This window comes from Crocodylus porosus, unplaced genomic scaffold, assembly GCF_001723895.1.
Source record: "Crocodylus porosus isolate Cpor-Errol unplaced genomic scaffold, CroPor_comp1, whole genome shotgun sequence".
Taxonomy (NCBI): domain Eukaryota; kingdom Metazoa; phylum Chordata; order Crocodylia; family Crocodylidae; genus Crocodylus; species Crocodylus porosus.
In genome coordinates, this window is record NW_017728947.1 from 53,789,102 (window position 1) to 53,805,231 (window position 16,130).

At 46.5% G+C, this 16,130-nt stretch overlaps 1 protein-coding gene across 1 annotated transcript in view; it reads left to right on the top strand.

Moving 5' to 3' along the window:
• The first annotated feature begins 5,689 nt into the window (after nucleotides 1-5,689).
• The window catches only part of EHD4 (EH domain containing 4), a 47,972-nt gene continuing 37,531 nt past the window's right edge, over nucleotides 5,690-16,130 (top strand). The window contains exon 1 of the mRNA XM_019551994.1: nucleotides 5,690-5,937. Within this exon, the coding sequence (XP_019407539.1) occupies nucleotides 5,690-5,937 (248 nt within the window). The remainder of the gene's footprint in view (nucleotides 5,938-16,130) is intronic.

Sequence of the window (16,130 nt, forward strand, 5' to 3'; positions counted from 1 at the left end):
TCAGGAGCTCACTGCCAGCTGTCTCAGGGCAAGGGGCTGGGAAAGCATCCCCTCTTCTGCAGCTGTTTCCGGCCACTTGACCCAATCAACTCATCAGGGCAGGGGGCTGAGAAACAGCTGCCCTCCATGCCTTGGAGCCCAGGCCTGACCCTGATGTCTCTTGCCAGCCTTGGGCTGGCACCTGGTGAAGTACAGAACTCTCCCTGGCTGCCATCTAGCAGGAGTATCCCTGCCCTGAACTGCTCCTGTTGGGAGCAAATTTGCTCCTGATGGGTGCACATGTAAACATGCTGTCACGGAAAGGTTACTGCACAGTATTTTACTGCACAGTAAGCTTTCTGTGCATTAATTGCATATGTAGGTGCACCCTGTGTGAACTTGTGTGAAAGTAAAGAAACTGTTAAAACAACATCAGCATCGAGTATGTTTAGATTAGTTTTAATGTACGTGTGAAACTGATAAAGAAACTGTTATAAATTGATATGGTATGTAAGGTTTTTTCCTCAGGGCATTTGCCTGGGATAAGAATTTAAGGCAGGTTCAGTACCATATTTCAGAAGTTCCATCATAGAACTATGTTTAGGTTTGTAACATTTTTTAATCATTAAGTCTTGTGTTATCAAGACTCAGATCACCATCGTGTAACTTGAAATTTTAGCACCCTGAGCAGCACTAGGGGGGAGTGGAGTTGTGAGGAGCGAATGCAGGCTGCTGCCACCACACTGTAACCTCCCCAAACAGGGGGGTGCAGCAGCACCAGTGGTGGTCCTGCCTCCCTGGGGGCTGCCATTTTGGTGCCCCCTCTGAACTGGCACCTGGGACTGTTGACCATCTTGCTCTCCACAAGTTATGCTACTACAGATCACTGTCTGCAAACTTCATTTCAATGCAACAAAATTTTTCTGTGTAACAACATACTAATTTCCTCTCCTCTCCTGCAAAAAACACTTGCTCTTGCAATTCTAACAGGACTACAATACAGGAGTCTTTAGGAGGTTTAGTGATAAACAGGACAGATTCTTTGGTGCATTTGCTAAAACTCTCCTGCTTCCCAAAGACCAGCCAACTGTCTTGATAATGCTGGTCTCCTATGGCTTGCAAAAAACTGAAGTGCTTTTCCTGTGAACTCCTATGTTTTCAAAATCAGGGCTTCTCTCCTCCTTAGAGGTACATAGAGGTTTGAAGATGGTCTGAAAGTCAGATGTAGCTGGATAGGAAGTCAGAAGAAGAGGAGAACTGCTTGCCTAACCATCCTGCTGCTTTCAGAAGACTCAAAGGGAGTCACAGGGAGTGATGACCAACTTTCTCAAAATTAGTGATTATTTTTCTAGCTTCATCAGTGACATTTATTGTCTGAGAGAGTTATGTTATAGAAACACAGTGCCCTACAGGGTCATCCAAAGGAGCCCAAATAGCCCACTCCCCTTCAAAAATGCTGGATTTGATATTACTGAACCATCCACTCAGATGGCTATCCAGTCTTACCTGGAAAAGCTCCACTGAGAAAGATTCCACAGCTTCCCTAGCTAAACTGTTCTTACAGTTTGAAAGTTTTTCCACAGATTTGATCAAAATCTGTTTAGCTGCAGTTTCAACCTATTGTCTCACAGTCTGCCCCCGTGAGACAATAGGTTGAAACTGTCTGCCCCCTAACAAAAAATTATTTTTCCCCTCTGCAGCCTTTCATATATTTGAAAGTTGCCACCATAACCTCCTTTAATTTCCTTTTCTCCAAAATAAACATACCAAGTCCCTTAAACCTTCCTCATACAGCTTGCACTCCAACCTCTTTATCATCATTGTTGCCTGCCTCCAGATTTTTTGCAGCCTTCCTAAAATGCAGTGCCCACAACTGGACAGAGTGCTCCAGGACAGGTCAAATTGGTGCTGAGCAGAGTGACACTGTTACTTCTGGTATTTCATATACAATGCTGTGTTAATGTAACTCAAAATTGTATTTGTTTTTGTAAGAACATTGCCCGTAGGTTATAACTTGGCGATATTCCTCCTGGCCTACAAATGCTGAGGTTCCTGGATCAAGACCTGTTTCTACTACAGTTATCTCCATCAGCATCTCAGCTCCTGGCCAAGCCTGTCTTTTGCATTCTTGCAGGAGGGTGGATCTGAGGTTCCTTCCAGTCCTGTGAGCAAATCACTGACTTGTATAAAATGTATGATTCATCATAACTCTCAAATTCTTTCCTGGAAATGCTAGGCAAAGTTTGTTCTCTCCCCCCTTCTTTCTGTATTTGTAGATCAGTTTTTTATTTGTATGTGTAGCACATTACATTTGTCTACGTTAAACTGAATATTGTTGTCTATGTCCTAGTTCTCCAATTTATCAGGATCCCTTTGAATTTTAATCCTATTCTCCAAAGTATTTGCTACCCCTTGTCATTTCAAACATCTTCATATTCCATCAGTACGCTTGCTATATGTACCTCCAAGTCAATAAAAACATTAAATAACACTGGAACGAAAACAGACTCCTAGGGTACCCCACTTAAGATATCTTGCAAGTCTGATATTGGCTCATTGGTAGCTGTTTAAAAGATATCACCATTTGTTTCTACATGTAATGCTACTGACTTTGTGTGCAGAAGCAAACCTTCTGCAGTAGGACTCTCCTTAAGGCTGCTACCTGAAGTTGGATCTATTGAGAAAGCAGCATAAAGATGCCTAAACACACTAGAGAACCAGCCTTTCTGTGTGTGCAAGTTTGTTGTCTTCTGTAGATTTGTTGCAGAATAGGAAAAGGACCATAAGCTTATTTTTATAGCTGCCAGCTAAGGGATTTTTTAAGTAGCACACAGATGTTGGTTGAAGAAGTAATAGTAAGGACAAAATATTTCACCTGAACATTGTCAGGCAAGAGGTCATGAAATGAGTAATGTAAAACTAAATGTTAGAAATGGGAATTTCCAAAAAATGAGGAAGACAGTAAAAAAGACCCTTGTGGGCAAAAAATAAAAACATTTACAACCTAGGATTTAGAAAACTTTAATCCTAGACAATGAAAGCCTTACAAACCCCCCCGGGATGGCTAACTGCTAACATACAAGAAGATATCTGAATCTGTATCAGGGAGAGGGCGGAAAGAAATCAAACCCATGAGGCCAATAGAAAAGAGCATAAAATGTGGTAGGCAATATGCAAGATATAAATTGGGAAATCTAAAAAGATTTTAGATAACTAAACACATGAGTTGGTAGGTATGCTGGACTACCAACAAGCAATTAAAGAAGGTAAGGCTATAGCTGAGATGTCAAATGAATTTCTGTTCATTTGTATCATGGAGACTATACCATTTAAATAAAAATATGGACATGATGTTAGCAAGGTATCTGCTGTTTGTTTTAGATAGATCGTCCCAAAGGTTTATCTTTTAAATACCTACAGCATCATTTTCTTTTACATTAGATAGATCTCTGTCCAGATTACTGAAAGATCTAAACAGGATGGGGGATTTAAGCACACTTCCATTAAAATATATATTAAAAGTAATGGAATATATGTCTAAAATGCTGTCAAATTTAAAAATCTTAGTCAAAAGCTGATCTCTTAAAATGACACATATGATTTTATTGTTCAGTCAGCTCCACTTCAATATGTCAATGGTATTGTATGAAACTTGGCTGTAGCTAGAAAGGAATGAAGTGACTGATCTGGTTTACTGTAGCTTCAGTGAAACACTACATTACATACACACTTCTCGGATGTTTAAGGATGGCTACACTTACTGACTTTCTAGAAAGAAGCCTGTGGGGATCTAAAGAAAAACGGGTAATATTTTGCTGGTTGCAATCTTATATTTTATTTCTTGGTAAAATAGGCCATGACCTCAAGGACTAGGTGTTTATACTGGAGTAAAAATAGATGTACTTAAGTTTCTGTTTAAGCAGGTTTGTGATTGTTTTAAAAGATGATTGGATCCTACAAAAGACCCAGGAACAGACATGTGTCATTCTTGCATTGAGATGTACTGGAGCATTGGAGCCTGGATTTTTCTAATCAAGTACTAGAAATAATATGTACAGCCAATTTTGCTGGTGTATTTTGGAAGTTTGGGGCCAAAGAATGATGGGATCCAGAACTGCCAAGTATTGGTCGTACATCTTTGCCCTCTGTAGGGGTGAACTATGATCTTGATTTCTTCAGGATTCGGAGCAAATATTACCCTTCGGTTTTTAACTCAGTGCTTCTCCTCCTTTTTAGATGACAGCCACCTCTCATTTGACTTGAAGCACCCCCCAATAACTTTTCTGAACTGAGCAGCACCCCATTTCAAAAACTAAATGTATTCATTACAGTGCTTCCCTCCTTGCTGAGGAGCTAGGCTGTGAAGGCAAGGCAGTGGCCAAGCTTGGAGAGAGCCTGAGCCTGGGCTTACGTCCTCACACCTGATTATCTCTTAACTCAGCAACTCTCAACCTTTTTTAGATACTGCTGGCTATGCTTAAGGCACCAATTGCAAAATGCCAGCTCTCTTTTTGCCCTACAGAAAAATGAGAGCTTTTCTGGGGTAAAGAACTAAGGAAGAGCACAACTATGGACTGGTGTTTGAAATCCCCAAGTTTATCTTGTTAGTCATGTTTGTAAACCTAACAGCGCTACCATTGTGAATGGATCTCAAGGCACCCCAGTGACACCCTGGTTGAAAGCCATGAATGATGTGTGCCCCCGGAGGCTGGGGGGGCACGGCGACTGCCCACAGGTGGCAGTGTTTGTGGCGGGGCCGTGGTGGTGGCGGTGGTGATCAGGGAGCTCCCACAGGCAGTTGCAGCAGTGTCGGGGGCCAGGGAGGGCCAAGTGGGGAGCTCCCAGAGGTGGCAGGGTGGTGAGCGCTGACTGGTCGGTGACCACCCACAGACACCACCAGCAGCGTTGGCAGTGGCCAGTGACAACTGGGGACTGCCCGCAGACACTGGTGGTGGTGTTGGCGTTGGAAAGGGGGGGAGGTGGGTGGCAAGTAGCAACTGCCTGCCGCAGCATTGACAGCGCTTTTCATGGAGGGTGCACTGCCAATCTCAGGGGGTGCACATGCACCCCCTACGTGTCAACAGTGTTGAGACCCCCTGTCCGAGCACCTCACCACACCTTTCAAAAGATCGCACGGCACCCCAGGGTGCCCTGGCATCCCCGGCTAAGACTCACTGGCTTAACTGAGTGGTTCAGGATGACACGACGGGTTGGGTGAGGATGCCTGAGAGGTTTTGCAGTGCTGTCGCGCCCAATTTGCTGCAAGCGTTAGCTAAGGGCCCTCGCGATGTCTTCTGCACTGAAAGCAGCGATTCTCAGCCGAGGAGCAGGAGATCCCCTCAAGGGCCGGGTGAGGGCAGAAGGGGGTGGTAAGGCCCTGGGGAGAAGGGACGCGTTTGTCCAGCAGGGCTGCCGGGTTGGAGTGCATCTGAGGCCCAGGTGCTTCCGGCGAAGCTGAGGCTGAGGCTAAGGCTAAACCGCTGCAGCCACCCTTCAGAGCCGCTCATTTGGGCTGTGAGGTGAAGCGCGGAAGGCGGCGGGGCGGGGCGGGGCGGCCACAAGTCAGTGGTCTCAGGGCGCTGAGCCGGCTTGGGGCGGGGTCTTACCTGCCCAGTCCCCGCCCCCCGGGGCGGCGCCGGCAGCGAGGCTATAGTAGGCTCCGCCCCCGGGCGCGGCGGAGAGCGGCGCGGCGGGGCTCGGCGGCGCAGCGATGTTTAGCTGGCTGGGGAAGCAGGCGGGCGGCGGCCGGGCTGGGGCCGGCGGCGGCGGCGGGGGGAACGTGGTGCAGACGGTGACGGGCGGCCTGAAGGAGCTGTACATGCGGAAGCTGCTGCCGCTGGAGGAGCACTACCGCTTCCACGACTTCCACTCGCCCGCGCTGGAGGAGGCCGACTTCGAGAACAAGCCCATGGTGCTGCTCGTAGGGCAGTACAGCACGGGCAAGACCACCTTCATCCGGTGAGACCCCCCCCGGGCACCCGTCCCTTCCGCGCGGGAGCATCTCTTGACTGGGTGAACATCGCACTTTTGGGATATTCCCTGCCCACACGGAGGCCCAGGGAGATGGGCACTTGTGCACACGCAGGCCCGTAGAGACAGGCAGGTGTGAGCAGGCGCACACACGGCCACACAGACACAGGCATGCGTGCACACCCCCTACACAGACACAGTATGGATAAGGTCCCTGTCATGTCCCCATCTGCACCACCGTTACCTGATAAAGGCTCCAGTACCTGGATTACGTGCCGGTGACTCCCCACCTCAGGGGCAGCAACTGAAGTAGTCTACCAAAGAGAAAACCTCTATTAACGCCTTAGTCTGGAAGGTGCCACCTTGTCCTGACTTCATAGGAACAAAAGCTGACTGCCTCTCTCCTCGTCAAAGAGGATCCACTTTCTGTTGCCTCCATTTCATTGTAGATATCCCTGCCCCATTATCTCCCCCTCCATGGTAAAGATCTTTCTGCCACTCACCTGCTAACTGATTCTCCAGCCACTCCTGGCCCTCTCCTATGAAAAATTAAGTAGCAAATGCCATGCCCCAAGACAAATATACTTCAATTTTGCTACAATAACATGCCTGCTAACCTTGAGCAGTAACTCACTTCAAGTAAATGTAACTGGGGATAGCCAAGAGGCCTGTCACTAGTTGAAGCCAGCAGGGAAGATGAGCATATTAGGGACTAACTCAGGGGTTTTCAACCTTCTTGAGTCTGAGTACCCCCAGCAGCTGGATGCAGAGTAGGGGGTGGGTGGCACGCGGCCAAACACAGAACAGGGAGGCAGGGATTGGTGCACAGGGCAGGCAGGGATGGAGCGCCACCGCCACCTCCCAGGAGCAGGACCGGGGCAGGACAGGAGCAGTGGCACCCCTCTGTGGGGCAGTGAAGCTTGCATGCTGCCCTGGCCCTGGCCCTGCTCCTGGGAGGCAGTAGTGCTCCATCTCCGCCCACCTGCGCATACCCCCTAGAACCATTCCAGTTACCCCCAGGGGTACGCATAACCCCGGTTGACAACTCGTGGACTAACTAACAAACATATATAGCACAAGCTTTTGTGACTTTGAATTCACAGTAGTTTTTGCCTGATAAATATCTTATTTAGTTAGCCTACAGGGTGCATATCTTACACACCTTGTGCCTCATTTCATATTAACATGGCGACCCCTCTCTCACTAGTTGATGACCCAAACCTTGATAAAATAAAACGCTTCTACCTGGTTTGAAATTGTGCGTAGTTTGATATTTACCCTTAAAAAAATAAACCTGGTATGTATAGTGTAGAACAGATAGCTAGGCTAAGGACAGCCGTTATACATGAACTGGATTAAGTGATCAGAACTTGGTTTAAAGTTGTAACAGAACAAAAGTCCAGTGACATAAATTACTTTAAAAATGGCAAAAACCAGTTTGGATGTAGTATCAGACTTAACTGATGTAGATCAGACCAGTTTATGGTTCTTGTGTCCCAGATCCCCTCCCGATTCAAGTTAACTCTCAGTCCTCCAGTATCCCAGGACATTTTGTAGTACTGTACTGTCTGCCCTGCTGTTCTGCTCCATAGTCAGAGTAATATCATTGCTCTGGCTGACAGAAAAGAGGGTGGGGGGGAAAAACCCTAGCAACAGACCCCAGCTGCAGTCTGCCTGGTGCGGGGGAGGAGAGAAGGGAAGCTCTCAGAGATTTGTGTGTCCTCCCCATTGCCCCCTCCCTGGTCAAACAGAGATGCGGGAGAGGTGGGACAAGCCTCTGAGGGCTTACCTTTCCACCCCCAGCACGTAGATCCCAGATGGGGTTGCCAGGGTGGGGGTTTAAACCTCCCCACGCATGTACTCAGCCATCTGGGCTGGGCTGGGCCGGGCCCTTGCCACCCCTTGCCCCCTTCTGCTTGAGTACCCAGCCAGGGGAAACCTCTGAGGGTTTCCCTCGCAACTTCCCTCTCTTCCTTTCTGCAGTGGCTGGCAGGTTGGGAGGTGTGCTCTTTCGTCCCCCAGCTACTGGTATGGGCCACTGCGGGCATCTGGTTGCCTTTGCGGTTTCAAAAATGAATGTCTGTTCAATTGCTTATTGGTTCAATCTATGCAGTTTAGACTAAGCTGCAAAGATTGACTCAATTCAGCCTCTGGTTTTTTGACTCTTTGTAGCCCTAGTGTCCTAGAGCTATAAAGCAAATATCACTGGTTTATAGGGGTGCACCAGTAGAAATGTTGGGGGCAGATACCAATGGCTGATATGCCTCCTTAAATGTCAGCTGATAAGCTGGTAAGTGTGTTGTGGTGAAATGGGAGGGCGGGCAGGGAAGGGAAGTTGGGGGGGCACATCAATGTCCCCTGCGGTGAGGGAGGGAGTGGAGCTGGGTTAGGCACTGCCCAGCCAGGGCGGGCGTGAGCCACAGCTCTTCTAGGGGGCACAGGAAAGAGTGGGGAGCAGCTCCTGCCACTTGTCCGTTCACCTGGATCCGTTCATCAGGATAAATTTTGCTAAAGTTTTTTGATAGATTTTAATAGAAATTGCATCAATTAAAGATAGACTTTTTAAAAAATAGCATTAAAAGCAGATTTGGGGAATGTTCAGAAATTCTTCTGTTACTTCAAATATTTACTTGGAACTAGAGGGGTTTTTTATGACTTTGCAGTTATGTGTAGGGCAGGGGTGAGTAAAATATAGCCCATGAGCTAGATCCAGCCCACCAAGGGATTTTATGTCTGCTCACCTGGCCCAGGCATGGGGGACAGCCTGAACTGTGTGGGGTATGTAGTCAGTCCCACTGCCCTTGGGTGTGCAGTGGGGCTGAGGTAGTACAGTGATCGGATTCTGCTTCCCAGCAGCCCCAGTGGTGGCTCCTGGCTGCTGCCACTAGCGTTGCTGCTGGTCCCAGTTCTGGTGCCTTTGCACCCCAGACCCATGTCTGGGGGTGCTGCTTCTCACCTACCCACTACCCCATCCCATCCATTCAGCCAAGCATGCCTTGCCCATGTAGGTACAGGGCTTGTCTCCATGGAGACCCTGGGGCTGCGGTCGGGATGGCCTGGGGGTGATAGTACAGGGTTGGGCCCCAGGGCAGAGCCACTCTGGAAGTTTTGGTGAGGTGTTGTGGCTGGAGGTGGGGGTGCTGGTCCAGCCCAGGGAGGGTACTGGAGGGTGCTGGTCCAGCCTGGCCCAGGGTAACTGGGTGGGTGGGGGTGCAGGGAAGGACCAGGGTACTGACCCAGCTCACAACAGCTCACCAAAACTCTCTGACCTATATAACTGCCCACCCCTTGTCTAGGGTATAAAAAAAATCCAGTTATTTCACATGCTAATTATACAAAGCTGAAAAACCCTTTTTTCATTTTTTCCTCATAAATTGTACTAAAGACTTTTCCCCCAGCACAGTGATTCTGTAGTTTTCAAGGAGTAGTAGAGAGGCTACCAGGTTCGAATTTTGACCTGATCTTATGTCTGTAAAGTTCATGTAAGTCCTCCTTCAAATTGTGGAGTGCTTCTGTTGCTTATGCTTATTCTTTTAATAGCAATATAAAACAATTAAAAGGATCCTTACTATTGTGGTTTTCCTGTTAAAACACTTAAGGTCCAGATCCTGCAAACACTTAGACTCACCCTTATCTTTACTTATATTGTCAATCCAGTTGTCTTCCCATGTTTATTTGTCTAAGTCTTTTCCTCTTCCCTTACGTGCAAGTATGCACTGAAATCTTGAACATGGTTTCCTTACTTGTTCCAATCCTGAAAATGCTTACGTACAGTTTAAACCTGTTCAAATGCATGCGTGTGTGCATAAATGTTTATGGGATTTGAGGCAATGATTAAAGCCAAATTTAAGTGAGCCTTTTTTCTTAAAGGCCCCCAAACAATAGTTGCAAATAAGAGAAGTAAAAAAAGATTTATTTTCTTACTGCTCCATTGCTTGCATTAACAAGTTGAATGCCAGTATATAAACAATCTAGTTGAAAGTTGCTTCTTGGGCCTGGGAGCCATCTCATAATATATTTCTAAACCAGTGTACTTCTTTTCTTAAAAATTTAGTTATCTTGACTGCATTCCCTAAAATATTATTTAGTTATGAGGTATGTGTAGAGTCTATGCTGAAAGGAAGGGAAGTCATTTATTATTACAAATATTTACCAATAAGGTAAGGGATTCTTTCTATTTCACAGATTTATAGATGTTAGGGGCTGGAAGGGACCTCGAGATAATCAGGTCCAGCCCCCTTGGGCAAGCAGCCCTTCCACAAGTAAGTTTGGTTTTAAATCAGAGTAATAAATCCACACTGTTCTTCCTTTTTCATTTAATGATCTTGTTTCTCAAGGACTGAGATTTTAAAAAATGAATAATTTGCCATCCTTTCCAAATACCGATGAAGCACTCTTTGTATTCTTTTTGATTTCTGATGCACCAGAACACTTAATTTTAAGCACATGAAAAGTTGAAGGCTATGATTAAAGTTAAGCACATGCTTATGTATTTTGCTGAATCGGTGGCCGAGCAAATTATTAAGAAATCTGTTAGTGCGGCCTGGCTTAAAAAAAATCTGCTGGATCAAAGCAAACTGTTGTTTCTTGAGTCATTTAGCTCTGCCACACACAATGCGAAACGTTGCAAAGCAACTGAGGCACCAAACGGCACTACAGCCATCAAGGCACCAAACTTTTGGACTTGGTATGGCCTTTAGATTCTGCCTCTGTGGTTTAAAGCTGAGGAGGAAGGTCTGGGCAGCCTCAACTTCTCCATGCTCCTGCCTAGGCATGCATGTCGAAGGTCCCAGTGACCACTCATGTATACACCATGATCCAGAAGGGTCAACAATAGCCTACTACTAGGACTGCTTGTTGGATTTGTAGCTTCATATGTAAAAGCATTAATTGAAATTTAGTTTTTATTCAGTTTTAATATAATACATATGCAAGTATATGTGGTTTCAATTAGAACAGAAAGGACATTTCTCATAATTTCAGGAGTATTCTTCTCATTAGTAAACACATACCATCCCTTCCATAACAAACCTGTGCAGGAAGAATAGATTCAGAAAAGATTGAGACAATTTAATGTGATTTTAAATAATTTTAAAAATATTTACATGTTGTTAATAATACTTCAAAGTCACCCTTGATCATCACCCATCCTCAGTGATCAGGATGGGGTCGGAAAAGGGACAAACTGAGGTGCTCTGGGTAAGAATGCAAGTGGGGTGTGGGGAAAGGGACTTGATAGTGTGCGTCTACTACAGACCACCTCACCAGGGGCACGAGCTGGACTGGGAACTCTCAGGTCAGCTCATGGAGGCAGTAGAGTCAAGAGATGTGGTTGTCATGGGTGACCTGAACTACCCAAACATCTGCTGGGGGGAGCAGCCAGCCAGGTCTGCCCGCTTACATAGGTTCCTAGCCAGGATACAGGGCCAGGAGGCAGATGAGAAATGCCTTGCTGGACTTGGTCCTTGCCACAGGTGACAACCTGGTGAGGGGTCTGCAGGTACTCGACTACCTGGGCAACAGTGATCATTGCCTCCTGGAATTTACTATCCAGTGCAGGGTGATGAAAGCAAGCAGCAAGGCAGAGGTCCTCAACTTCAGGAGGGCTGACTTCTGTAAGCTAAGAAGGTTAGTAGGAGAGGCATTGGGGTCTCAGAGCTTCAGTAAGATGGGAGTCCAAAACGGGTGGTTGTTCCTCAAGGAGACGATCTTCCAAGCTCAAAGGGAGTCAGTCCCAATGCATACCAAGCAGGGCAGAAGTGCTAAGAAGCCCCCATGGCTTGGCAAAGGTATCCAGGGATGCCTGAGGGCAAAAAAGGAGGTGTACAAATAGTGGAAGCAAAGGGCTATCACCAAGCAGGATTACACCTCTATTACTGGGGACTGCAGAGAGGCTGTTAGGAAGGTCAAGGCAGAGATGGCTAGCAACCAGAATTAAGGATAATAAAAAGTCCTTTTTCAAATGCATAGGAAGTAAGAAGAAGGCACCAGGTAACATGGGGCCCCTACAGGATAGGCTTGGCAATCTGGTGATTGTGGCAAATCAAAAAGCTGACCTCTTTGCCTCCATATTCCTGAATAAGGACCGGGACATTTGCCCCACTAGAACTGTGGACGGACCCTGGGGGGGCACTGCTATGTCTAAGGTCAGGGATGACCTAGTTAGGGAACTTAACTAACTCCAGGAACTTAACTAACTCCAGGAACTTACTGGAGGGGCTGGACATGTTTAAAGCAGTAGGTCCAGATGCTTTTTACCCAAGGATGCTGAGGGAATTGGCGGAGGTCATAGCGTGGCCCCTGGCATGGCTCTGAGCGCTCGTGGGGCACTGGCCAGTTACCAGAGGATTGGAAAAGGGCCAACGTGGTCCCCATTTACAAGAAGAAGAGAAAAGAGGACCCCAGCAATTATGGGCCAGTCAGTCTTACCTCGCTCCTTGGGAAGACCAAAGAGCACATCTCTAAGGGCCCAGCAGGGGAAGTAAAGCTCAGGGGCAACCAACATGGGTTCACTGAGGGCAGGTCCTGCCTGACTAACCTGGTTTCTTTTTATGATCAGGTCACAAAGTGCCTGGACCAGGGTGTCGGGGTGGATGTCATCTTCCTGGACTTTCAGAAGGCCTTTGACATGGTTTCCCACCGCATTCTCTTAAAAAACATTGGTGACTGTGGCGTTGATGCCTACACAGTTAGATGGGTGGGAAATTGGCTAGATTGTCGCATCCAGAGAGTGGTGGTGGACAGGTCGTTTTCGACCTGGAGGGATGTGGGCAGTAGAGTCCCATAGGGCTCAGTTCTGGGGCCTGTACTGTTCAACATCTTTATCAGCGATCTGGATGTGGGTGTGGAAAACACGCTGTCCAAATTCGCTGATGACGCCAAGTTGTGGGGCGAGATGGGCATGCTGGAGGAGAGGGACAGAATCCAGCTAGATCGAGACAGGTTGCAGAGGTGGGCAGATGAGAATAGGATGGAGTTCAATGCAGACGAGTGCAAGGTACTGCATCTAGGAAGAAGGAACCAGCAACACACCTATAGGCTTGGGAACATCCTTCTTGTCAACACAGTGGCAAAAAGGGATCCTGGAGTCATTGTTGACTCCAGGATGAACATGAGCCACCAATGCAAGGAAGTGGCCAGTAAGTCTAACCACACCTTGTCATGCATCTACCGATGTATCACAAGCAGGTCCAGGGAGGTGATCCTTCCCCTCTATGCGGCATTGGTTAGGCCACAGTTGGAGTACTGCATCCAGTTCTGGGTGCCGCAATTCAAGAGGGATGTGGTTAGCATTGAGAGGGCCCAGAGGAAGGCTACTCGCATGGTCAAGGGGCAGCAAGGCAAGCCCTATGAAGGGAGGCTAAAGGGCCTGAACCTATTCAGCCTCCACAAGAGAAAGCTGGGAGGGGATCTGGTGGCCATTTACGAACTCACCAGGGGGAACCAGCAGGAATTGGGGGAAGCTCTGTTTCCCCCGGGCACCACCAGAGGTTACTAAGAATAATGGCCACAAATTGTTAGAGGGAAGGTTCAGGCTGGACATCTGGAGACATTACTTTATGGTTAGAGCTGCCGGGCTCTGGAATGGGCTTCCAAGTGAGATGGTACTCTCTCCTACCTTGGGGGGTCTTCAAGAAGAGGCTGGACAGATATTTGGCTGAGGTGATATGAGTCCAGCACCCGTCCCTGGCTGGGGCAGAGGTCAGACCTGATGATCTGTTTAGATCCCTTCTGACCCTAAGTACTATGACAATGATACTATTAATTCGGTTAACTTTTTGTGCAACTGAGGCGAAGAAACTAAACTGGCCACTTTCACTGAGTACTGTTTTATTTCAGTATCTGAGAATGCTGATGAATATGAAAATGAGCAAAAATTTTTTTGTAATTTGAAAGACATATCAATCATATCCCCATTTTTTTAATAATTCTAATTTTGGGTATGTGTTGCTTGCCAACATTGTTTTAATCCTACTATTTTTTTTTCTTTTTTTGTGTGGTTGCTACAAGGAAGGAAGGAAGAGGAGGGGTTGGTGAAAACTGGAATCTATAAAGCAAAGATGAGGACAGAAATTAGCCCATATGCCTTTGTAGTCACCTTCATTACTTCTGTCATTTACACCCTAGTCTATTCCGAAGTCTTGTCATATGAAATGCATTTTGATGTCAGGGTGAGATTTAAGTATTCTTAAAATATATCTAAAATTCTTAAATATATCTTTAGTTAAATATTTTATTTATATAAAAAACAGGAAACCCTTGCTATTTGCGAATATGCTGTTTGCTGATTCGAATGTTTGTGGTGCACCACGCCAACGAGGCAGGTTGGGGTGAGTGCCGCTGCGGCTCCCTCTGGCGCTGCACTGAGCTCCTGCCTCTGCAGTTAAGCCAGGCATGGAGTGCTGCGAGAGAGGGGAGGGGAGGGCAGAGCCGGGCAGGAGGAGGGTAAGCACCAGGGAAGGAGGTGGCGACAGCATCTCCTCCCCTGGAAGCAGTCGCAGTCAGTCCCCAGGTGCTATGGGGGAGCCCCACGTTTCCAGCCTCTCCCAAGGGGCGATCAGGGGGTAGCTGTGGGGTCTGACAGGAAGCCATGTCAGTATTCACAGATTTCGCCATTTGTGGGGATCTGCAGAACAGATCCCCCATGAATGGCGAGGGTCTCCTATATATTTCTCTTTCTCTCTCTCTCTCTCTCAAATATATCCCAAACTTACACAAGTGACTTAAAAAAAGAATTAAAGGACAAAACAATCCAGAATTTAAATCTGATTTTTTTTTCTCTTAAGCTTGCTATATTGTGCTTTGGTATTCCATCTAGTATTTCCCAAAGGGTGCAATGATATACTTAACTCTACCTTTTCTGCCTTAGCCCCTGTCAAGTTTTCTGTGAACTCAACATTACATACATAAAATAGGCAATTTACAAAGGGTACATGAGTATATTTATCCTCATAGTAAGACAGAATTGGGAATGGCCCCACATTCACCTTGCTTCTGACAAGATTTCTTATACCTTTTAAACCCCGTGACTTTGTAAAATAAAACTTCCCTGTCACTTACCTCAAATGTCATGACTTTTCATTAAGAGCTGAATTCCCACACTTGAACAAAACATCCTCTCAGAAGTGAAGAGCCTAGGTCTTAAACAAAAATAGAAGTGAGACACTTGGTAAGTTTGGGTGGAGTTGCCAGTAGAAAAGAAACAAGACTTCCGTTTGTCTCATCATGTCAGAACAACTGTGAAGAGCTAGTCAATTTGTGCCAATATTATAGTTTGGTATAACTGAAGCAATGTACTTTTAAATGGCTAACCCAGGTCAGGAACTCAGGCTGACCTTTAGCAACTGGTAACTTTGAAAAGAGGGGCCCCACAGTTTGGCTTCCAGCTCTGAAAAGGGGGCTCAGCAATACTTTACCACGCTGGAAATACAGGAAGTTGATTGGTCAACTTAGGTCGAGGCAAAGGATGATGAGAAGGCCTTTCCATCAACAGGATATGAATTGTGTGAATGGGTGCCGGTGAGATGTATGCTATTTTTAAATACTCTTCCTGCAAATTCTTTTGAATTTCCTCCTCTTGATCATTCCTGACAAAGTCATGAGGGTGTTGGCCTTAAAATCTATGTATTTTCATGTGTTTATATAGGTTTTTCTAACTTTCAGTGGGACTGATCTCGGCCTTTCTTCTTTTGTACCTAGGGACTGTGGTAAAGCAAACAATTGTGAATCACAAGCTGGGTTCTGTTGTGAGCTGGGTCACATACTTGTTCCGTGAGTGTGAATAAAACTGGGTGAGATTCACAAAGGAACCCAAGGACCCAAATGGCAGTTGAATGGAATTTAGGCATCTAAGTCCAAGAGGGTAATTAATAGAAACTCTCCTAACCAATTTAGGGACCTGACACCCCCATAGATCCTTAGGTTTTCCAGCAAAAACAGATGTAGGTACCTGATTCTGAAGTTCAGCTCTTGTCTCTTTTCACTAAGCATTGAATTTACACAAATACATTGCTGTGATGACAGTCCACACTTTAGGGCCTGATTCTGAAGGGTACTCAGTACCTTTCAACTCCTACTCAATTCCCAGGGTGTTATTAATTTCATAGATTTCATAGACATTAGGGCTGGAAGGGACCTCGGGAGATCATCGAGTCCAGCCCCCTGCCCAAAGGGCAGGAAGT